Source organism: Macaca thibetana, chromosome 14, assembly GCF_024542745.1.
Source record: "Macaca thibetana thibetana isolate TM-01 chromosome 14, ASM2454274v1, whole genome shotgun sequence".
Lineage (NCBI taxonomy): Eukaryota > Metazoa > Chordata > Mammalia > Primates > Cercopithecidae > Macaca > Macaca thibetana.
Window position 1 is genome coordinate 11,951,687 of NC_065591.1, and position 24,233 is coordinate 11,975,919.

The 24,233-nt window shown below is 49.3% G+C and overlaps 2 protein-coding genes across 2 annotated transcripts in view; both read left to right on the forward strand.

Annotated features, from left to right (window-relative positions):
• The window catches only part of FADS3 (fatty acid desaturase 3), a 173,013-nt gene that overhangs the window by 61,206 nt on the left and 87,574 nt on the right, over nt 1-24,233 (forward strand). The gene's annotated exons all lie outside the window — the stretch shown is intronic.
• On the forward strand, nt 21,078-24,209 carry FTH1 (ferritin heavy chain 1). The gene is made up of 4 exons (XM_050757037.1): nt 21,078-21,479; nt 23,259-23,405; nt 23,666-23,791; nt 23,883-24,209. The coding sequence occupies exons 1-4, from the start codon at nt 21,366-21,368 to the stop codon at nt 24,045-24,047; spliced, it is 552 nt and encodes a 183-aa protein (XP_050612994.1). The 5' UTR covers nt 21,078-21,365; the 3' UTR covers nt 24,048-24,209.

Consider the following 24,233-nt stretch of genomic DNA (forward strand, 5'->3'; position numbering starts at 1 on the left):
GTTTGTGTTTCTGTGAGGTCAGTGAATATCCCCTTTATCATTTTTTATTGTATTTATTAGTCTAGCTAGCAATCTATTTTCTTAATTTTTTCAAAAAGCCAGCTCCCGTGTTCACTGATTTTTTTGAAGTTTTTTTTTTTTTTAGATGGAGTCTTGCTCTGTCACCAGGCTGGAGGGCAGTGGAGTGATCTCGGCTCACTACAACCTCCACCTCCCAGGTTCAAGCAATTCTCCTGCCACAGCATCCAGAGTAGCTGGGAATTCAGGTGCACGCCACCATGCCCAGCTAATTTTTGTATTTTTAATAGAGACAGGGTTTCACCATGTTGGCCAGGATGGTTTTGATCTCTTGACCTCATGATCTGCCCTCCTCGGCCTCCCAAAGTGCTGGGATTACAGGCATGAGCCACTGTGCCTGGCTGAAAGGTGTCTCTATCTCTTTCAGTTCTGCTCTGATCTTGGTTATTTCTTTTCTTCTGCTTGCTTTGGGGTTTGTTCACCTTGGGTCTTTAGTTCTTTTAGTTGTGATGGTAGGGTGTAGATTTGAGATTTTTCTAGCTTTTAGATGTGGACATTTAGTGCTATAAATTTCCCTCTTAATACTGCTTTAGCTGTGTCCCAGAGATTCTGGTACATTGTCTCTTTGTTCTCATTGGTTTCAAAGAACTTCTTGATTTCTGCCTTAATTTCATTATTTACCTAGGAATCATTCAGAAGCAGGTTGTTCAGTTTCCTTGTAGTTGTGTGGTTTTAAGTGAGTTTCTTAATCACGAGTTCTAATTTGATTACGCTGCAGTCTGAGAGAATGTTTGTTATGATTTCAGTTATTTTCCATTGCTGAGGAGTGTTTTACTTCAAATTCTGTGATCATTTTAGAGTAAAAGCCATGTGATGCTGAGGAGAATGTATATTCTGTTGTTTTTGGGTAGAGAGTTCTGTAGATATCTATCAGGTCCACTTGATCCAGAGCTGAGATCAAGTCCTGAATATCCTTGTTAATTTTCTGTCTTGATGATCTGTCTAATATTAACAGTGGTGTGTTAAAGTCTCCCACTATTATTGTGTGGGAATCTAAGTCTCTTCGTAGGTTGCTATGGACTTTATGAATCTGGGTGCTCCTGTGTTGGGTGCATAAATATATTTAGGATACTTAGCTCTTCTTATTAAATTGAACCCTTTTTTTTTTTTTTTTTTTTTTTGAGACGGAGTCTCACGCTGTTGCCCAGGCTGGAGTGCAGTGGCGCGATCTCGGCTCACTGCAAGCTCCGCCTCCCGGGTTCCCGCCATTCTCCTGCCTCAGCCTCCTGAGTAGCTGGGACTACAGGCGCCCGCCACCGCGCCCGGCTAATTTTTTGTATTTTTAGTAGAGACGGGGTTTCACTGTGGTCTCGATCTCCTGACCTTGTGATCCGCCCGCCTCGGCCTCCCAAAGTGCTGGGATTACAGGCTTGAGCCACCGCGCCCGGCCTGAACCCTTTACCATTATGTAATGTCCTTGTCTTTCTTTTTTTTTTTTTTTTTTTTAATCTTTGTTGGTTTAAACTCTGTTTTGTCAGAAACTAGGATTGCAACCCTTGCTTTTTTTCTGCTTTCCGTTTGCTTGGTAAATTTTCCTCCCTTGCTTTTTTCTGCTCTCTGTTTGCTTGGTATGTTTTCCTCCATCCCTTTATTTTGAGCCTATGTGTGTCTTTGCATGTCAGATGGGTGTCTTGAGTACAGCATACCGATGGGTCTTGACTCTATCCAGCTTGCTGTTCTGTGTCTTTTAATTGGGGCATTTAGCCCATTTACATTTAAGATTGTGTGAATTTGATCCTGTTGTCATGATGCTAGCTAGTTATTTTGCAGACTTGTTGATGTAGTTGCTTCATAGTTTCATTGGTCTTTGTATTTCAGCGTGTTTTTGTAGTGGTTGGTAAGTTAGTGCTTCCTTCAGGAGCTCTTGCAAGGCAGGCCTGGTGGTGATGAATTACCTCAGTACTTGCTTGTCTGAAAAGGATTTTATTTCTCCTTTGCTTATGAAGCTTAGTTTGGCAGGATATGAAATTCTGGGTTGGAAATTCTTTTCTTTAAAAATGTTGACTATTGGCCCCCAACCTCTTCTGGCTTGTAGGGTTTCCACTGCGAGGTCCACTGTTAGTCTGATGGGCTTCCCTCTGAAGTGACCTGGCCTTTCTCTCTGGCTGCCCTTAATATTTTTACCTTCATTTTGACCTTGGAGAATCCGACGATTATGTGTCTTGGGGTTGATCTTCTCATAGAGTATCTTACTGGGGTTATCTGGATTTCCTGAATTTGAATGTTGGCCTGTCTTGCTAGGGTGGGGAAGTTCTCCTGGGTGATATCCTGAAGTATGTTTTCCACTTGGTTCCATTCTCCCGTCTCTTTTGGGTACCCTAATCATTTGTAAATTCAGTCTTTTTACATAATCCCATAGTTTTCAGAGGTTTTGTTTGTTCCTTTTCATTCTTTTTTTCTCTCATCTTTTCTGTCTTATTTTAGCAAGATAGTCTTCAAGCTCTGAAATTCTTTCCTCCGCTTGGCGTATTCAGTTATTGATACCTGTGGTTGCACTGTGAAGTTCTCATGTTGTGTTTTTCAGCTCCATCAGGTCATTTATGTCCCTCTCTAAACTGGTTATTCTGGTTAACAGCTCCTGTAATATTTAATCATGGTTCTTATCTTCTTTGCATTGGGTTAGAACATGCTCCTTCAGGCCGGGCGCGGTGGCTCAAGCCTGTAATCCCAGCACTTTGGGAGGCCGAGACGGGCGGATCACGAGGTCAGGAGATCGAGACCATCCTGGCTAACACAATGAAACCCCGTCTCTACTAAAAAATACAAAAAACTAGCCGGGCGAAGTGGCGGGTGCCTGTAGTCCCAGCTACTCGGGAGGCTGAGGCAGGAAAATGGCGTGAACCCGGGAGGCGGAGCTTGCAGTGAGCTGAGATCCGGCCACTGCACTCCAGCCTGGGCAAGAGAGCCAGACTCCGCCTCAAAAAAAAAAAAAAAAAAAAACAAAAAAACAAAAACAAAAGAACATGCTCCTTCAGTTTGGCGAAGTTGGTTCTTACTCCCCTTCTAAAGCCTACTTCTGTCAGTTCATCCGTCTCAGCCTCAGCCTGGTTCTGAGCTCTTGCTGGAGAGGTGTTGCAATCATTTGTGGGAGGAGAGGCACTCTGGCTCTTTGAGTTTTCAGCAATTTTTCATTTATTTTTTTCTCATCTTCATGAGTTTAGCTTCAATCTTCAAGGCTGCTGACCTTTGGATGGGTTTTGTGTGGGGACTTTTTTGTTGATGCTGTTTTTGTTTTTTCTTTCTGTTTGTTTGTTTTTTTTTCAACAGTCAGACCAACAAGCATACGAAAAGATGCTCACTAATCATCAGGGAATTGTAAATCAAAACCACAATCAGCTATCACCTTATGCCCATTGGAATAGCTACTATCAAAAAAACAAAAAGTGGACCGGGTGCAGTGGCTCACGCCTGTAATCCCAGCACTTTGGGAGGCCGAGGTGAGCAGATTACCAGGTCGGCGGATCATGAGGTCAGGGGTTTGAGACCATCCTGGCCAACATAGTGAAACTCTGTCTCTACTAAAACTACAAAAAAAAATCAGGTGGGCGTGGGGGTGGGTACCTGTAATCCCAGCTACTTGGGAGGCTGAGGCAGGAGAATCACTTGAACCCGGGAGGGTTCTCTTGCAAACTGTTGGTGGGATTGTAAAATGGTGTACTGCTATGAAAAATAATATGGAGGCTCCTCAAAAAATTAAAAATAGAACTACCATATGATACTGCAATCCCACTTCTGAGTACATATCCTAAGGAATGAAAAACAGGATCTCAGCTCAAAGAGATATCTGCATTCCCATGTTCATTACGACATTATCCACAATAGCCAAGATGTGGAAGCAACACAAATTTTAATCCATTTATCCTGTGGATGGATAAATGGATTAAAAAAAACATAGTATATACATACAATGAAATGTCATTCAGTCTTTTTTAAAAACCGGAAATCCTGTCATATACTATATCAACGACAACCCTGAAGACATCATGCTAAGTGAAACAAGCCAATCATAAAAAGGGAAATATTGCATGATTCCACCTACAAGAGGTACCTAAAGTAATCAAATTCATAGAGACACAAAGTAGAATGGTGGTTTCCAGGAGCTGAGGGGAGGGGAAATGGGGAGTTTTTGCTCAACGCGATAGAGTTTCAGTCATGGAAGAAAAAAAAGTTTGGGAGAACTCTTGTAAAACAATGTGCAAATAGGTAACAATATTGTGATGTACACTTAAAAGTTATTAAAAGAGAGCCGGTGCGGTGGCTCACATCTATAATCCCAACACTTTGGGAGGCCAAGGCAGTAGGATTGCTTGAGCCCAGCAGTTCAAGAACAGCCTGGGCAATATGGAAACACCTCTACTAAAAATCAAAAAACAGGCCGGGCGTGGTGGCTTATGCCTGTACCAGCACTTTGGGAGGCAGAGATGGGCGGATCACCTGAGATTGGGAGTTCGAAACCAGCCTGACCAACATGGAGAAACCCTGTCTCTACTAAAAAATACAAAAAACTAGCCGGGCGAGGTGGTGGGCGCCTGTAGTCCCAGCTACTCAGGAGGCTGAGGCAGGAGAATGGCATGAACCCGGGAGGCGGAGCTTGCAGTGAGCTGAGATCGCGTCACTGCACTCCAGCCTGGGCGACAGAGCGAGACTCCGTCTCAAAAAAAAAAAAAATACAAAATTAGCCAGGTGTGGTGGCGCGTGCCTGTAATCTCAGCTACTTGGGAGGCTGAGGCAGGAGAATTGATTGAACCCGGGAGGCAGAGGTTGCAGTGAGCCAAGATTGCGCCATTGCACTCCAGCCTGAACAACAAGAGCGAAATTCCGTCTCAAAAATAAAAAAATAAAAACAGTTAGCCAGGTGTGGTGGCACAAACCTATAGTCCCAGCTACTCAGGAGACTGAGGTGGGAGGATTGCTTGAGCCCAGGAGGTCGAGGTTGCAGTGAGCCACGTATGTGCCACTGCACTCCAGCCTGAGTGACAGAGCCAAACCCTGTCTCAAAAAAGGAAAAAAAAACAAAACCAAAACAAAACAAAAAACAGAAGGGAGTCATCACTACACTGGGGCTAAGAGGCAGCTACAGCCCCTGGCCCTTTCACTCTTGCACCCCAGGCTCCTGCCTGGATCATTGCTGAATTGACTTGGTTTGGGTATTTTACCTTCCTTGGCAAGGAAAGGGCCGTTCCATTGTCAGGCTCTTCCATGGCTCTCTCAGGCTCTCAGGCTGCTCATCTGAATCCCAGTGTGCCCCTTCCACACGTCTCTGCTGAGCCTGTCTTTCTGGGCTCCTGTGAACACAAGCTCTGGCTTAGCCATGTCTACTCTCCAGAGCTGGGCTGCAAGCTTGGCTCACCATGGGCAGCCAACCAGTGTCAGATGGATCCCAGAGAAATTGGGTTTACTTGGCTCTATGGCAAGACTCAGTTAAGCCCCTCCAGTCTCCCCAGCCGGAAGAAATGCCCCTTCAGCAAAGAACGCAGGCGACAAATAGAGGTGACATTATCTCCAATTGACAAGTGACTACACAGAGGCCCAGACAAGTCGGCGGCTTATCCAAGGTCACCCAGCTAGTTAATGGCAGAGCTGGGACCAGCTTCCACAGTCCTGGCTCCAGGCCTGGTGTTCCTTTAGGGACACACACACAAATCACCATCACTGGCCTCAAACAGGCAGGTTTCTCTATTACGCATGACAGGCCCAGGCCTAGTGCCTATGAGCTTTACAAGGGCCCAAGAAAATGTACTGGCTCCTAAATTTAAAAAGAAAACAGCAAAGTTCATAAAAGCAAATATTTATGAACTGTAAAGCTGTCATCTATTCAACTGCAATTGAGCTCAGGCCTTCTTTAATTATTTTTTGCTTATAACTAAGGTCAGGAGTTCGAGACCAGCCTAGCCAACATGGTGAAACCCCATTTCTACTTAAAATACAAAAATTAGCTGGGTGTGGTGGTGGGCACCTATAATCCCAGCTACTTGGGAGGCTGAGGCAGGAGAATCACTTGAACCTGGGAGGTGGAGGTTGCAGTAAGCCGAGATCACACCACTGCACTCCAGCCTGGGGAACAAGAGTGAAGCTCTGTCAGAAAAAAAAAAAAAGAAAGAAGAAAGACAGAGAGAGAGAGAGGGAGAGACAGAGAGAGAGGAAGGAAGCAAGGCATCATTTTAAATTATTTTTTCTCTTGTCTTTCCTCTATTTCCCTATTCCCTACATCCCACTTGTCCCTTTAGAAATGCAGTTATAACCTTTCACTTCCTCTTCACCAGACACTCCCAACAGGGCAAGTTCATCTAACTATGTGCTTAGAAGCTCCAGGGTAGAACTCTCTCCCACCAGGGGACTGCCTTGAGAGACAACAGTCCATTTACAACCCAAAGTATGCCTGCTATGAAACTCTCTCCCACCTGGAGAGTTCTGGCCACCTTCACAACCCAGTTCTGTCCTCAAAGACGCCAACTCGGCCACCTGGTAGATAAGGCACCAAAGCAAGTACACAGCCCCCCACCTGCCTGCTTCCTCCCCTGTGTGCCATTCATGTCTGTGTGCCAGGCCCCCTTTAAAAGCACCCACTTTCCACTCCAAAAGCGAAGTGGTACTCTCTTTTTTTTTTTTTTTAAGGAGGAGTCTTGCTCTGTCATCCAGACTGGAGTGCAGTGGCGCGATCTCAGCTCACAGCAGCCTCTGCCTGCTGGGTTCAAGTGATCTCCTGCCTCAGCCTCCCAGGTAGCTGGGATTACCGGCGCCCGCCGCCACACCTGGATAATTTTTATATTTTTAGTAGAGATAGCATTTCGCCATGTTGACCAGGTTGGTCTCGAACTCCTGACCTCAGGTGATCTGCCTGCCTCTGCCTCCCAAAGTGCTGGGATTACAGGCATGAGCCACTGCACCCAGCCCAAAGTGGTAGTCTTTTTTGTTTTTGTTTTGTTTTGTTTTGATTGTTTTTGTTTTTGAAACAGAGTTTTTCTCTTGTGGCCCAGGCTGGAATGCAATGGTGTGATCTCAGCTCACCACAACCTCCGCCTCCCGGGTTCAAGCGATTCTCCTGCCTCAGCCTCCCAAGTAGCTGGGATTACAGGCATGCGCTACTACGCCTGGCTAATTTTGTCATTTTAGTAGAGAAGGGGTTTCTCCATGTTGGTCAGGCTGGTCTTGAACTCCCAACCTCAGGTGATCCACCCGCCTTGGCTTCCCAAAGTGCTGGGATTACAGGCTTGAGCCACCGCGCCCGGCCCCAAGGTGGCACTCTTAAGGCAAGAAGCCTGTACCTCTTCCCCTAAGCTAGCTTTGAAATAAAAAGTCACTTGACTTATACCAGGACCTCACTCTTGTTATTTGGACTCTACAAGTGGCAAGCAACTGAACCTGTGTTTCGGTTACAATGCTGCATGCGGAGTGTGGGCATGTTTTAACGTGTTTGCCCTGATGTGCAGTGGGGCCTCCCAAATCTGAGTGCTGGGCTCCTAGAGGTCTTCACACAGATCCGCAAACAGCTCTGAACTCTGAATGGTGCAGGCCTGAGGGTCCCAGCTGAGGTCACCCTACTCTGGTGAAATCAGACACGGCAAGCGCAGAGAGAGCAGAGAGCAGTTGATAAAGACTCTTCCTGTCTCCAGTGAGCCCTGGGGCCCGATGCCACTCAGAAGTGGTCATCAACTCCATTTCCTTAATTTGCTTAAACAACCATTTAGAATCAGACACTCCAAGAGGCAGTACTGGCTCAAGCGAGACCCAGTCAGATAAAGCTCAAGACCTTTTCACCATGCTTGTGAGATGGGGCAGGCAGGGGGTCCTAACTTTACCCCTGGAAGAAGGAAGCCTGCAACTGTGGATGCTGCTGGAAGACAGCCGGAGGATGAAGCCCTGTGGATGGGAGCAGATCTGAATCACAGAGAAACGGGGCCCAAGCCCTGATGGAACCATGTCTAAAGTCCACCTCCTCTGGGCTTTTCAACTCCACGAGTCAATAAATCCCCCTTGTTGCTTAATGTATTGTGGGTTGGGTTTTGTTGCTTGAAACCAAAATCATCCTGACTGATGTGAGACCTCCCAGGTCTCTCGTCCATCCACCCAGGGCACCATCTCAGAAGCCATGTTCTCTCCAGAGTGATTTTCCCTGGAGTATTTTTCACAGGGGCTGGTCTGGAGGCAACTGCGCTCAGTCCTTCCATCCTAACACTGACAGTGATGAGAGCCCATCTGAAATTCAGGACCTTTTCAGAAATATATCCTCCTTCCCTGGGAACGGCAGAGAGTAAGGGCATGCAAGAAGCCTGGCTTGGGTGGGATGTCTGTGCCAAGGACTGATCCCACAGCAAGACACAGATGCAGCATCCAGCATTTTTATTTATTTTTTTGAGACAGAGTTTTGCTCTTTTTGCCCAGGCTGGAGCGCAATGGTGCAATCTCAGCTCACCGCAACCTCTGCCTCCTGGGTTCAAGCGATTCTCCTGCCTCAGCCTCCCGTGTAGCTGGCATTATAGGCGCATACCACCACATCTAATTTTGTACTTTTAGTAGAAACGGGGTTTCACCATGTTGACCAGGCTGGTCTCGAACTCCTGACCTCAGGTGATCCATGTGCCTCAGCCTCCCAAAGTGCTGGGATTACAGGCGTGAGCCACCGTGCCCCGCCCAGCATCCAGCATTTTTGCATCCAGCATTTTTGTTGTTCCCTCTTATTCCCTCCATGCCTTGCTAGGGATAACCTGGTAAACAAACAGAAATCTCAAATTCAATAAGCACCCATATGATAAGCATTTACTAAACCCCCATATGGGAGCCGCCATACTAGGTCCTGGGCAAACAGTGGAATGACAAGTGGATGACAGGATGGAGCCCAGTGATCTGGACAGTGGGTGGGGACGAGGAGCGGTTAAGAGTGTGGGCTCTGGATTGGAACTGCAGGTGTGTGTCCTTGGGCAAATTACTTTGTAGTTCTGTGCATCAATTTCCTCATCTGTCAAACAACGTTTGGCCTATGTAGTAAGGGGTCAAGAAGTATCTGCTTTTATTAATAAGTATTAGTTTTTATTCTTACTTGATTCATTTTAAGAAAAGAGTCTGAGTCTAACCCACCCAGCTGGGTGGAGCTTGGGCCTGAGGACCCCCGCCCTTGGAATACAGGAGTTTTGGACTAAAGAGCTGACCAAGCTGGTTGGGCTTAAGGCAAACTCCAGAGACCAGTTCTAACTCCCGAGGCTCCCATTCCAGGCTCTTAAGGGGAAACTGCAGGACGGGCCCTCCCTTACCTGGAGTTAAGTGCAGAGAACCATCTTTCAAGGAATGAAGAGGCAGTACTGGCTCAAGCAAGACCCAGTCAGACAAAGCTCAAGACCTTTTCACAATGCCTGTGAGATGGGGCAGGGCAGGGGGTCCAAACGTTACCCCCTGCTTTGCCCTGCAGCAGGGCAAGGATTCCCCTTTCTCACAATGATTCAATCACATCCAACCAGAGTCTTAGCTGAGGCTCTGCCAGGTGCCAGGGCCTGGTCCCATTCCTGGGAGCAGAGATGAAGAGCAGCTTCCTGTGAGTCTTCTATGATGCCTTCCTACGAGCCTCCCCCGTGGTGATGCAATGGCACAGGGCCTCCTGTCAGTCAGTAAAGGCCGAAGGAATAAACATTAGCAGGAATAAGAGACAAGCTCTGGGCCGGGCGCGGTGGCTCAAGCCTGTAATCCCAGCACTTTGGGAGGCCGAGACGGGCGGATCATGAGGTCAGGAGATCGAGACTATCCTGGCTAACACGGTGAAACCCCGTAAAATACAAAAAACTAGCCGGGCGAGGTGGTGGGCGCCTGTAGTCCCAACTACTCGGGAGGCTGAGGCAGGAGAATGGCGGGAACCCGGGAGGCGGAGCTTGCAGTGAGCTGAGATCCGGCCACTACACTCCAGCCTGGGTGACAGAGCAAGACTCCGTCTCAAAAAAAAAAAAAAAAAAAAAAAAAAGAGACAAGCTCTGAATCCAGGAAGACTTCTCGGCAGAGGCAGGACCTGGACTGCAGCTTGGAGAAAGGGTGGGCCTTTGATAGATAAAAGTGAACAGCGAGGGGAGGAAAGACTTCAGCAAAGGACAGAGGCGGGGGACCAGGGGTGCTGTGGGGCACCCCAGGGGCTGGTGTGGATGAAGCAGAGGGCTGATGGGGCCCAGAGGAGGGACACCAGAGGACGAGCCCTCAGGCAGCCCCATAAGCCTGTTTCGCCCCCCGCCAGAGAGCTGAGTCTCACACGCAGGGGTGAGTGAAGCTCCTTTGTCCTTCTCCTCTCTCTTTCTCTGCAACCCTGCCCACGAAACCAATGATAGCTGCTTGGCACAGAGCTCCCTGTGTTTTTCATAATCACATAACTGTATGTGAGCACTGCCAGAAGAATTTAATCTCAGGAAGCAGAGAAGCATGAGGAAAGAAGGCTGGTGTGGGAGTCAGAAGGCCTAGGTTTTGGTCCTTGGCTCAGCCACTGACTTTCCCTGTAACCCTGATCTGGTCCCCCCAATCCCTGGCCCCAGATATCATTTTCTTCATCTAACCCCAGGGGCTGGCACAGAGCTGGCATTTTAAAATGTTTGAAGCCAGGTGTAGTGGCTCAGGCCTGTAATCACAAGCTTTAGGGAGGCTGAGGCAGGAGGATCTTTGGAGGTCAGGAGTTCGGGACCTGGGCAATATAGTGAGACCCCATCAAAAATTGCTTTAATTAGCCAGGTGTGGTAGCATGCACCTGTAATCCCAGCTACTCAGGAGGCTGAGGTGGGAGGACTACTTGAGCCCAGGAGTTGGTGGCTGCAGTGAGCTACAATTGTGCTACTGCACTCCAGCCTGGGTGACAGAGTTGAGATCCTGTCTCTATTTTTAAAAGAGTAATAATAAAATAAAAACATTAGTTGAGTGATTGAAAGTATTAGAGAGTCTCAAAGGCTCCTTCCTGTCTTGAAAATTCTGTGACTCATGTAAGAATCAGTTGCCATTTAGATGATGTAAAACAGTGGTCCCAACCTTTTTGGCACCAGGGACCGGTTTTGTGGAAGACAATTTTTTCCACAGACAAGGGGTTGGGGAGGGAGATGGTTTCAGGATGAAACTGCTCCACCTCAGATCATCAGGCATTAATTAGATTCTCATAAGGAGCGCACAACCTAGATCCCTGTCATGGCGGTTCACCATAGGGTTCACACTCCTACGAGAAGCTGATGCCGCTGCTGATCTGACAGGAGGCAGAGCTCGGGTAGGCAGCAGGCAGAGCTCGGAGGTAATGTTCATTCGCCCGCTGCTCACCTCCTGCTGTGCAGCCTGGTCCCTAACAGGCTACGGTACCAGTCTACGGACCGGGGCTTGGGGACCCCTGATGTAAAAGGTAAGTGGACTGAAAAATTTGTTGCAAGTGAAACAAAACACGTCTATCCCTGAATCTAGGGATGGAGGCAGTTTCCATCATAGCACATCACAGAGGTTGGAAGGAAGGAAATAGATCCCCAGAGGAAAATCTGGATCTAGTGTCCAGAAGGGAGGTGGATATTGGGAAGTAGGTATGGATCTGGAGAAATCAATTCCAGAAAAAAGGAAAAAGCAAAACATCCGGATTCCTGCCACTACACATACACACCCCCGTCCACCCACATACACACCCATGATATCAAAAGGGCAGCTGGATAGGTGAGTAAATAGTAGGAAAAGAACGAGAGCCACTTGGTTCCATCTAACGCTTTCAAATTACAAAAGGCCGGGATGTTTGACAGGGGGTTAGAATATCATCTGTGCAGCTGGAAACAGATGAGAAAGGTAATAGCATGTAAAGCCCCTTCCCATGGGAAGGCTCTCCTGGCTCTGACTCAGGCCGACTGGCTTCTGAGCATCAGAAGCTTTGTCAGAAAGGTGGGTGAGCCCTCTGCACAGAAAACTAAGGCCCCAGGGGAGGAGCTGGCGTTGCCCCAGTTTGGAAGTGGGTCATCCTATGCTTCCCGGCATGTGAAGAGCTTCAGCTCCAGAGGCCCAGAGACTCTTTCAGGCAAGTTTATATGGTTCTCAGATCCTACATAGGAATGAGGCACCATGAAACCCTCAGGAAAGCTTCTCCCACTGCTCCCTAATATGGTGTGTCTTGTGGCTGAGCAGAGGCCCCCAACCCCTGGGAGGACCAGCCAAGCACAGTGGGAGTACTGAGGCTCTGAGGAGCCAGCCACGGTCCCTGGAAATTACATGCTCCAGAAATACACTAAGCTCTCCGGTGTGGGCCTAAGGTGCGGGACTGCCCTGCTTGAAATGCCACTGGACAGCCACCAGTCTCCAGGCTGCCCAGGCATCTCCTGGGCCTGCCAGCCATTAGCACCAAGTCCAGATAACTCAAGACCAAGTCCGATACTCTAAGTCCTACCATGAGATCCCCTGTGCCTTCCAAAGAACCACAAAACTCCTACCAAGCAAATAGACTTCAGTTACTAATCAAATCAGCCTATTAATTTCAAAGATCACCCATGATAACTTTGCTGCTGGTAGAAACACAGCAACTACTTTGAAAGCGCCCTCCGCCAACTCTGGTGGCTTGAAGCTGGCCGAAGTTGGGTGCTGGCTCGCCTTCAGGATTCAGGACTGCGGGAAGTGCTCTCCAGCTGCAGGGATATTTCAGAAGCCTAAGCAAGTAGAATCTTGGAGCTCTTCCTCCTGCATGCCTCGAGATTAAGGGTAATGTACGTGCTGAGTTTCAGAATTGCCGTCATGGCTGTGTCAGGGCACCAGATTTAGAAAACTGCACCACAATCAGAGTCCAGGTTCCCGTCAGAGCCCTGTCTCTTACCAGCTGCGCAATCTTAGGCAAGGCCGTCTCTTACCCTCTCTGACTTCCAGTTTCCTCACTGGATAAAGGGAACCTCTGCTGCCAGCACGGGCTACCTGCCCTACTTACTCAGAGGGGCTGTCAGTGTCAGCGCCAAAGGTGTCAACTGTCAACTTACTTTATGTAAAAATCTCCGTTATGTTTATAGAATGACAATTCCAACAATGCACTGGCCCGCTGCCAGGAAGGATAGGACACTGTTTTGTAGTAGCAAGCCGGTTTTATACCAACCCTTCTTGCCTTCCTTCCCCATTGGTCCCTAGTGACAGCCCACAGATTCCTGCAGTTGAGGAAACACTCTGTGGCCACAAAAGCAAGCCACGGGGATTGGACCTCAGAGCCACTGAGCCTGTGACTGTGACATCGCCATCCCCGTGGCTGGGCCGGTCCCAGCCCCGACTGCCTCACAGTGGCTTCAGGTCTCTGTATAGGAATAATCCTGAAACCCCAGAAGGACTCACTGATTCCCAGCATCTTCCACTGATTCCCAGCATCTTCCACTGATTCCCAGCATCTTCCATACGGGAGGCAGAAACAGCTGGTAGTCTTAAGTAAGTAAAGATGGAAAAACCAAACCTGGCCGGGCCCAGTGGCTCACGGAAGCATTTTGGGAGGCTGAGGTGGGCAGATTGCTTGAGGCCCGGAGTTCGAGACCAGCATGGGCAACATGGCAAAACCCTGTTCTACTGAAAATACAAAAATGAGCTGGGCATGGTGATGTGTGCCTGTAGTCCCAGCTACTCAGGAGGCTGAGGTAGGAGAATCACTTGAACCTGGGAGGCAGAGGTTGCAGTGAGCTGAGATGGCGCCGCTGCACTCCAGCCTGGGTAACAGAGCAAGACTCTGTCAAAAAAACAAAAAACCTATGAGGCACGGGGTAGTGGTGGCGCAGCCTAACACTCAGTAACAGAAAAGATGAGTAAGAGTTGGGCTAAGAGCTAAGTCCAACTTAAATCCAGCCCGTATTTGTCAGTAGTCTGGGAGCCTATGAAACTCTGAGTGCTTTGCCAGGTGCTGAGGTGGGAAAGGCAAAAAGGCATGGCCAAGATAAACAGGGCAGAAGTTCCCTTGCAGTGGGGGAGACAGGTACGGAGTAGGTCACTGCAGTAGTGCGTGGCAGTGGAGACGACACGCTCGGAGCGCTGGAGGGCATAAATAATGGAAATTCTCAGCTCCGCAGGGCCGTGTAGGGAGCTTCGGGAGGGTATTTGAGCTGGGTCTTGAAGGCTGGGTACTTTTTCATGCAGAAGAGTGAGGGGCAGGCCATCTGGGCAGGTAGACCAGCTGTGCCAAGTCCCAAGGTGTGAGAGGAGCTCTGGAGGGCTAGAGAGGAGCCTGGGAGTGAGTGGCCGGGCCACACCCAGGAATTGCAATTCTATCCCAAGGGCAGTGGGGAGCACTTCAGGAGTTTTATTTTATTTTTTATTTTTTTTAGAGACAAGGTTTGGCTCTGTCACCCAGGCTGGAGTGCAATGACACAATCATTGCTGACTACAGCTTCAAACTCCTGGGCTCAAGCAATCCTCCTGCCTCAGCCTCCTGAATGGCTGGGACTATAGGCCTGTGCCATCATACCCGGCTTATTTTTGTGTTTTTTTTTTTTTTTTTGTAGAGAGGGGGACTCACTATGTTACCCAGGCTGGTCTCAAACTCCTGGGCAAGCAATCTGCCTGCCGCGGCCTCCAAAGTGCTGGGATTACAGGTGTGAGCCACTGTACCCGCCTCCTTGAAGAAGCTGTAACCACAAAGTGCTTATCTTTGCATTTCATAATGCTGGGACAGACGGAAAAGAGACAAGTTAGAGACAGTGGGACTGCAGGAGGTGGTTCAGGCAGGAAATAAGGAGCCTGGGACAGTGGGAACAGCCAGAGGCTGGAGGGAGGCCTCATCCATGCTGAGGGTGAGATCTTTTGGGTCCTGACCCTCTCACAGGACACTCAGGATCTGCTGGCCCAGGGAGACTCACTAGCTCTCCTGGACTGTGCCTCTTCTCTGGGGGCAGGAAAGCCCTAGCCGCTCCTTCCGACTGCCTCTTTCTGCTGCCTCCCAGCTGGGTTAGTCCCTGGCTGCTGATCTCTCAGACCCTCTTGATCCCTACTCCCTCCACCCCAGTGCCCAAGGGACTGTGCTGTGCAGCCTTTGTTCCCCTCCACCATAGTGAGTGTCTACAAGGTGAAAACTCCTGAGGCACAGTACCCATTTCCACGAGGAGCCACTCCCAGCCCCTGGCTGCCCAGGCCTCTGGCTGCTGAGGTCCCTGCCCAGACATGCAAGACTTTTTTCTGTTTTTTCACCCTCCTCCCAAGGCTGCTAGCCATGGCTCCCACCTGTCCCCTGCGCTGAGCTGGGCCTCCCGATTTGGCCAGGGTGAGCACAACTGAGCCTGGATGTGGTGATGTGGGGATGCCGTGTGGCTGGGTCCCAGCTGACGGGGTGCAACGGGAACTGTGGTGAAGGGGGTGCCCAGAGCGGGTGCTCAAGGTAGCATGGGAGAGGGCTGTCATCAGATACCGTAAATAATACAGGAATCAAAGTTCAGAGAGGCCACCTGGCCTCTTCACCATGTGCAGATCCCAGGGGCTCACTGGGAAGGATACAGCTGGGGACTGTTAAAGGCAAGACCCTCGATCTCCAGGAGCCGCAGGTCCAAAGGTAGAGAGCAGATGTTCTGCTGGGCATGACCATTCCAGAGAAGAGGCACAGAGCTGCAAACCGCTAGAACTGGAAGGACCCCTAGGCTGTACCAGGCCTGGGGACACAGCTTAAAGTTAAGTTCAAAGTCCAGCCAGAAGAGGTAAACACATAGCTGGGGCCCCATGTGATAAAGTCTCTGGCAGAAGTCTGGAGTGCAGTGAGGCCCGAGTTAGCGTTCAAAAATGGGCCTTGCCTTCCATTCACAGTTGTCCTCAAACATCGCAGGCTGTGGCTCTCGTTAACCTTCTGGAAGCGGGGGATTCCGAATACCTAGACTCTGAGTCTGAATGGCCTCAAGGGTTTTCAAGAAATGATTTAAGGACAAGCTCTGTGAGTATGATTGCATCATCCAGAAATGTACCAGAATACTGATTTAGTATTGTTTTTCCTTGTTCGGAATTTCAAAACTTGAATTTCCTGCTTTACTTCACTTCAGGGGGAATCCCAGACATTTAAAGCATGAGCTCTTCACTTAAAATACCACGTAACCGATTCTCTCCCAATCCTCATCTATGTCTCCAGCCCTGAGGTTTTCCTTTGCTGCAATCAGTCTGTGGAACGGTTTGGGGTCTGCCTTTTCACATAGCGTTCCCGCACACACACATTAAACACACTTATTAAACACACTTACTGTATTTAACGGCCATGCGGGGTTCCGTCATGTGCCCTGTCCTAGTTTTCAGCTTGTGTTTCAGCCAGTGACTCTATGGCTTTGGGTAAGCCTAACCTTCTTCTGAGGCTACAGATAAGCCTCACCTTATCTGTAAAACACGATGATTTGGAAGCTCTAACGTCCTTTCCAAGCCTTAAAATTTGTGGGGGTCTATGATTTCCTAGCTGTAGATCCTAAATTGTGACCACACAATAACAATCCCTAGAAGGGAAAGAGACTCAACATCTATTGAAAATTCCCCATACGGCGGGAAGGCACTGAGCAGGAGATAGGTAGGAAAAGTGACACCGCGGCTTGCCAGCAAAAACACCATCAGAGGCCCCGCTAGGTGATCTCAGACCCCTTTGTTCCCAGTCCGGCCTCTGGTCTTTGTCCCATTAGGAAATGAGGGGAGGGGGACGCTCTCCCTCCCTCCCTCCCTCCCTCCACAGTGAAGCCACAGCCCTCCAGGTCTTATGACTGCTCTTCTCCTCCATGACAAAGCACTTTTTGAGCCCAAGCCCAGCCTAGCAGAGTGCTGAGTCACGGTGGGACAGCAACTCTCCACCGCAACCCCCACCGCCGCCCCCTCCTGCTCCAGGATGTGCTGAACCTCCAGAAACCACCGGCTTGGCTCTTCTCTCATCCGAGGTCCCTCCCGCCACTCCTGGCCCTGGGAGGCGGCTGTCCTGGGAGACCAGCCAAACTCTCTGGCGACTCCAAGTCACGAGGAGCAGGGTTGAACGAGGGTGGGGGAGGTAGAACCCTGGTCAACAAAGATCCAAAGACCAGGCCACAGCTTCGGAAGAATCGAAAGGCTTGGAGATTGCAGTTCTGACACCTCAAGTTACCAGAAAGTAGGGGAAACAAGCAATCATATAAACACACACACACACTCACACTCCCCCACCAATAGATGCCCCTTCCATTGTTCCCAGCCAGCCTCCTCCCAGTGACCTTCAACAGCACAAGCTGTCCCTCAGTCTTGCTGCGATGTTCACTGCAGCTACATGCGTGTTTAGCCAAGCATGGAGCCAACACTGATTCAGGAAACCTACTCCCTGCAGTAGACCGACTGCCCTCCGGTGGGTCCAAAACTTCACGCTGGCTTTGTCCCTCTGAACAGCCCAGAAGCCTGGAAACTCAGCACATCTAGTTCAAAACCAAGCTGGCCTTCCCCCAAACCTGCATTTCCTCCTGCACTCCTTGGCTAAGGGAATGGCAGCAGCAGCCAGGACTACCAAATCAGAAAGCTGGGAGATCTCTCACCCACTGCCCACCCCGGCCCCCCACTTTCGCCAATCAGTCTGTTCATTTGATCTTCTCCAGATCTGTCAAATCTGTGTTCTATCGCCTCTGCTCACTAAGAACTAAGGCTGCTGCCTCCCGACTGGTGCCCAGCCCTCTAGCCTCACTCTCAGCCATCCTCCACATTCAATCATGAATCCATCTGTTCATGGAACAGATACTGGGCACCAAGTAACAAGCACCTTGCAAAAAGCTGGGAGTGCAGAGACAAGACAGAAACAATGCCTGCCTTCCAGGAGCTTACCATCTACAGCACCAGCGCAGGCAATCGAAAGGGTCTCATAAGGCCAGGTGGGGTGGGTCATGCCTGTTATCCCAGCACTTTGGGAGGTCGAGGCAGGTGGATCACTTGAGGTCAGGAGCTCGAGACCAGCCTGGCCAACATGGTGAAACCCTGTCGCTATTAAAAACACAAAAATCAGCCAGGCGTGGTGGCAGGTGCCTGTAGTCCCAGCTACTTGGGAGGCTGTGACAGAAGGATCGCTTGAACCCGGGACGTGGAGGGTGCAGTGAGCTGAGATCAAGCCACTGCACTCCAGCCTGGGCAACAAGAGTGAAACTCCGTCTCAAAAAAAAAAAAAGTGTGATACATATATAGTATTTCATTAAACATACAAATATATATTACAGTTCCTAATCTTCATCACTTATATGAGTTACAAATATCAACCGAATTTGTCATCTCTGTTTTAACCTTGTTGACAACATCTTTTGTCTTACAGCTTTTCATTTTTAAGTAGGCAAATCTGCCAACTGTACTTTTATGGCTTCTGACAGCCTCAGAAGAACATTCCCTACCCCAAAATTATAAAAAAAAATCTTCTATACATTCTCCTCAAAACTTTATACTTTTTTTCAGACTTGGATTTTTAATCTATCTGGAATGTATTTTTAAATACTGAGTGAGTCATTTTTCTCCATATGACTGTCAATTGTTTCAACATAATTTGTTAAACCCATTCTTTCTTCCCTAATTTGACACAACAGTTTAGCATATCCCAACTTCTCATACATAGGTGGGCAGGACTATTTTGTCACATTAATCTAGTCATCTCTTCCTATGCCAGTACCATACTGCTTATAGCACTTTACTGTACTTTTATTATAGCACTAAATGCAAATCTATCAACACACTGACTCCTCCAAATGAACTTTAGAGCCATTTTATGAAGTTTCAAAAAAAAAAAAAAAATACTGTCCCAGAGACAGTAATGGCTGAGGAAAAACAAAAACAAAAAACTGCCTTTTATGGAAATTGCAGTGAATTTACGTTTATTTGGGGAAAACTGACATCTTTACAAAATGAAGACTGACCAACCATTTGGGAATATGGTACCTCTTCATTTATGCTAGGCTTTTTGGATTTTTTTGGTCCAGCAGTAAGCATTTATAGTTTTCTCTATATATTTCTTGTTAACGTTATTCCAAGGTACTTTAAGCTGTTGTTGTCAATGTAACCAAAAAACACTGTTTTTTTCCATTTTTTCCCCCTATTTTCTAACTGGTGGTTACTGCTATCAAGGAAAGCTTTGGATCCTATATATGGTGACTTTGCTATACTCTTATTCTAAGAGATTTCCAGTGTAAGGTTTCTAAAAACAAAGCTAATGCGGTGTCTCTATGTTGTCTCCAGGATCAAGTTTAACCTCTTTTTATGGAACACAACCCTGCCCGACCTTGCCCCTATTCTCCACCCTATCCAGTATCCCCCAACATGCACTGTACTTTCCAGGTCAACATTCTTTTTTTTTTTTTTTTGACACGGAGTTTTGCTTTGTCTTCCAGGCTGGAGTGCAATGGCGCGATCTCGGCTCACTGCAACCCCCGCCTCCCAGGTTCAAGCGATTCTGCCGCCTCAGCCTCCAGAGTAGCTAGGATTACAGGTGCATGCCACCACACCCGGCTAATTTTTGTATTTTTAGTAGAGAGGGGTTTCGCCATGTTAGTTAGCCAGGCCTATCTCCAACTCCTGACCTCAAGTGATCCACCCGCTTTGGCCTCCCGAAGTGTTGGGATTACAGGCGTAAGCCACAGTGCCCAGCCCCAGGCAACATACTTTCTTAAGGCAGCTTGAACAGGTCATGCATTTCCACATTGCCACACCTTTGCATATGCTCTTCACTCTGCTCTAAATTCCCTTCCCTGTTTCCCTCCTGCACTTCACCTTGCTTTTAACTTTTTCTGCAAACTTAGCTCAGGGGTCTTGCTCAGGGAAGGCTTCCCTGACCTCCTCCTATCCCAGACTGGGTAAGGTACTCCTGGTCTAGGAGCATCCTTCTGTTTACCTTATTCTTGTAGCTCTAGCACCACGAAAATTTTTTTCCTGTAAGTAACATAGGTGCATTTAATGAAACCGTGAAAAAGAAATCACCCTAATTCCGTTGGCAATTTGTTTTTAATATTTCAGTAGAGTTGCTTTTTTAAAATAAGGTTTGGAAGTCTAGCTTTCAGCTGCAGGTTTGTGAGCATCCTGAAATTAATAGTTCTTCCACTGATGCGTCAAAAGATGCAACACAACAGTGGACCTCGAAGCCAGGACCTAGGTAGGGGCAGGGCCTAGCTCCAGCTCTGCCACCCATAAATTCACATCCACCCTGTGCCTGGGACTCAACTGCAAGCCACACACACTGGCCCCGCCCATCCGGGGTCTCTTTCACCTGTCACCCGCCATCAACCCCGTCAGCTTTTCTCCAATGACACCCCGGGGTTGTCCTACAGGGCCGCCGAAGCCTGAAGCTCCTGTGAGTGTGGCTGGTAAGAGGCCATTTTGAAAAGGCCTCAGCATGGGCTTCGCCTTTAGATCCACGTCGCTTCTCCTTTCTAACCCGAGATGTGTCCCTTGGGTGCGAAGCGACTCCAGCGATTCTCTCGGAAGCCCCGGTGGCTCACTCCCAAGACCCCCAGGGGAGGCGGTCCCCATCCCTAGGGAAACCCGGCCCGCCCAGCCTTTGTTGTAGAAACTGCACTCGGAGCCATATTTGCTTTCAGCCAAAGGCAGACGTGGTCGCCGGAATCAGAAGGGCAGGGGCGGACCCGAAACCCGCCGTGAGCCCCACTTCTCCATCGCGCTCCTTCCTGGACTCTTGAGGAAGAGAAAGTGCGCTCGACCACCTAAGTTAAGGCCCGCGTCTCCACCTTCCACCTTCTCAATCTGCAGCAAGATGTCACAAGGGCTTCCCCGCAGCTATGATTTTTAACACCATGCCCCGGGCCAGGAGCCTCAGGGTGCTCGTTCGGGAAAATGGGAGCCAAATCAGGATCACCCCATGCGCCCCCGCACCCGCCCCCGCCGGTTCCAAGGTCCGGGCACACCTAGAGCGGGGGGCTCTGAGGTGGACTTCCCGCGCCTCCTCGCAGCTTCCCTCCAACTCCACTAAACGGGCCCCAGGGGCACAGAGACGACACCACTGTCCCCGAGGCAGTCCGGTACCGGTCCCCGCTCCCGAGCTCCGCCAGAGCGCGCGAGGGCCTCCAGCGGCCGCCCCTCCCCCACCGCAGGCGGGGCCCCGCGCCCACCGGAAGGAGCGGGCGCGGGGCGGGCGGTGCTGATTGGCCGGGGCGGGCCTGACGCCGCCGCCGCTATAAGAGACCGCAAGCTACCCGCTGCGCCAAACGTTCTTCGCCGAGAGTCGTCGGGGTTTCCTGCTTCAACAGTGCTTGGACGGAACCCGGCGCTCGTCCCCCATCCCGGCCGGCCGCCCATAGCCAGCCTTCCGTCTCCTCTTCACCGCGTCCTCGGACTGCCCCAAGGGCCCCGCCGCCGCTCCAGCGCCGCGCAGCCACCGCCGCCGCCGCCTGTCCTTAGCCTCCGCCATGACGACCGCGTCCACCTCGCAGGTGCGCCAGAACTACCACCAGGACTCAGAGGCCGCCATCAACCGCCAGATCAATCTGGAGCTCTACGCTTCCTACGTTTACCTGTCCATGGTGAGCGCGGGCGGCTCGGGGCGGTGGCGGGGGTCGGGCGCGGTTCCCGGGGCGCGCGCTGGGGCGGGCCGGGGGTGTGGCCACCCGCGGGATCCCCCGCCTCCCTGCGCCCTTCTGGAAAATGGAGGCTGCTCGAGGTTTCCGAGGACTTCTCTGGCGCAGAAAGTCGGGGCAGCTGGTTCTTCTCGGCTGTACGCTGGGAAGGCTCCCTCCTAGGCCGGGGCCGCCTCTGCACACCGTTCTTTTTTTTAAGGAGAGTTGGGTGTCCTGAAATCCTGGGTTTGCAAAACTGTCAGCCCGTGCGATCAATCCTGCGGTTAGGAAGGTGGAGTTTTGCACTCCCATCTTTTTCTCTGCCTCCGGCAGTTGGCTCTGAAGCCCAGCGTTTTTTGCTTAGGTATCCAGCTCCAGTCCCCTAGGTATGGCGGGCCTGCTGGGTAACGGTGTCGAACAGCAAACCCTAGGGGCTGGCGCGAAGTGGCTTTTCTTGTGGGCAGATCCCTCTGGAGCAGCCCTATCCACTTCTCAGCTCTGCTTATCTCTAAGCCCCACTTGCATTGAAGCATATCTCCAGAAATCGCCCCTTCTGCAGTCACCGAAGTGTCACCTGACCTTGCGTCTAGGGAACTTAATTTTTATCTTTTATGTATCTTACTGTAAGAGGTGTGGCGTACTAAGTGAACCTCCAGTTCTTGGATAAAGTCCACCGACAGTTACTGGGCAATAAATTTTTCAGTGATCAGTGGAATCAGTTTTCCCAAATCTTGGTCTTAGGCAGTGTCGTGGGAGTCTTCCTAGAATTGCCTTGTGATTGTCCAAACTATCCCAAGAATGTGTTCCAAATGGATTTGAAAACAGGCCTGTATTTCTGTGACTGTCATTGCCTTTCAGAAGCACTTGACTACATCAAATGTCTAAAACTGAAAATCAAATTTTTGTGATACAAGTATTTTAAAAGTATATTTGCATCAACATACTGCCCACATTTGTCACCTTGCATGGGCGTTTTAAATTTTTATTTATTTATTTTTTTTGAGACAGAGTCTTGTTCTGTCGCCCAGACTGGAGTGCAGTGGCACGATCTCGGCTCACTGCAGCCTCCGCCTCCCGGGTTCAAGCGATTCTCTTACCTCAGCCTCCTGAGTAACTGGAATTAACAGGTGCTCGCCACCACGCCCGGCTAATTTTTTGTATTTTTAGTAGAGACTGGGTTTCACCATGTTGGCCAGGATGGTCTCCTGACCTCGTGATCCAACTGTCTCGGCCTTCCAAAGTACTGGGATTACAGGCGTGAGCCACTGCGCCCAGTAGGGGTTTTTAATTTTATAAATAAATCGCGGTACAGCTGGCAGGCTCCTGAGCTCTTTGTTTTAACCATGCTTTAAGATGGTTAATCCAGGAACAGGGAGGAGAAAAGGACTAAGTGCGGGATCAGTACCCCATCACCCTCTCATCAGACAATGAAAGTTTTCTGTGCACTAATACAGAGCCTTAAGACATTGCCCCAGGCAATGCCCATAATCTAAAGGTTCCTTGAAGTCCTTGAAGTAAACTTTGAAGGATCAAGTTTCAGTTTTCTATTAGAATAGAAAGATTACTGTTGGGTTCAATCCAGTAGCTCATCTGCCCCCAGTTTCCTTGGGCACTGACCCCTTCATGCTGCGCCTTGAGAAAGGAAGCCCAGGCTGACTATCTAGACCATCTTGCCTCAGTGTAGACCATCACAGCTACCTGTCTTTGGGGATCCCTAATATAACACATTCAGTGTTCTCCTTTCAGTCTTACTACTTTGACCGCGATGATGTGGCTTTGAAGAACTTTGCCAAATACTTTCTTCACCAATCTCATGAGGAAAGGGAACATGCCGAGAAACTGATGAAGCTGCAGAACCAACGAGGTGGCCGAATCTTCCTTCAGGATATTAAGGTGAACAAAAGATCCTAGGGGTGTCATACTTCATCATCTAGCCGTGTTTGGGTATCAGAAATCACTTAAACTAGCAGTTGCCCTTATAAAGTGATGATACACTGGGCTTTTGCCTTTTGTGGTTTTTTAAGGCTTACCATCTAAACTAAATTAGGCAAATAGTAATGTCCCTTTTGCCAAAGCGTGGTGGTTAGAGATGACGGGCTTGCTGATTTGTAGGTTAGTTGGTAGAGATGCATTAACCTATCCTCCTCGTTCAGAAACCAGACTATGACGACTGGGAGAGCGGGCTGAATGCAATGGAGTGTGCTTTACATTTGGAAAAAAATGTGAATCAGTCACTACTGGAACTGCACAAACTGGCCACTGACAAAAATGACCCCCATGTGAGTACTGGAAACCCAGGAAATAGAGGAAATCATTTGCCTTAGGGATTGGGAAAGCTGCCCACTAACTGTCTTGCCCATTGTTTTGTAGTTGTGTGACTTCATTGAGACACATTACCTGAATGAGCAGGTGAAAGCCATCAAAGAATTGGGTGACCACGTGACCAACTTGCGCAAGATGGGAGCACCCGAATCTGGCTTGGCAGAGTATCTCTTTGACAAGCACACCCTGGGAGACAGTGATAATGAAAGCTAAGCCTCAGGCTAATTTCCCAATAGCCATGGGGTGACTTCCCTGGTCACCAAGGCAGTGCATGCATGTTGGGGTTTCCTTTACCTTTTCTATAAGTTGTACCAAAACATCCACTTAAGTTCTTTGATTTGTACCATTCCTTCAAATAAAGACATTTGGTACCCAGGTGTTGTCTTTGAGGTCTTGGGA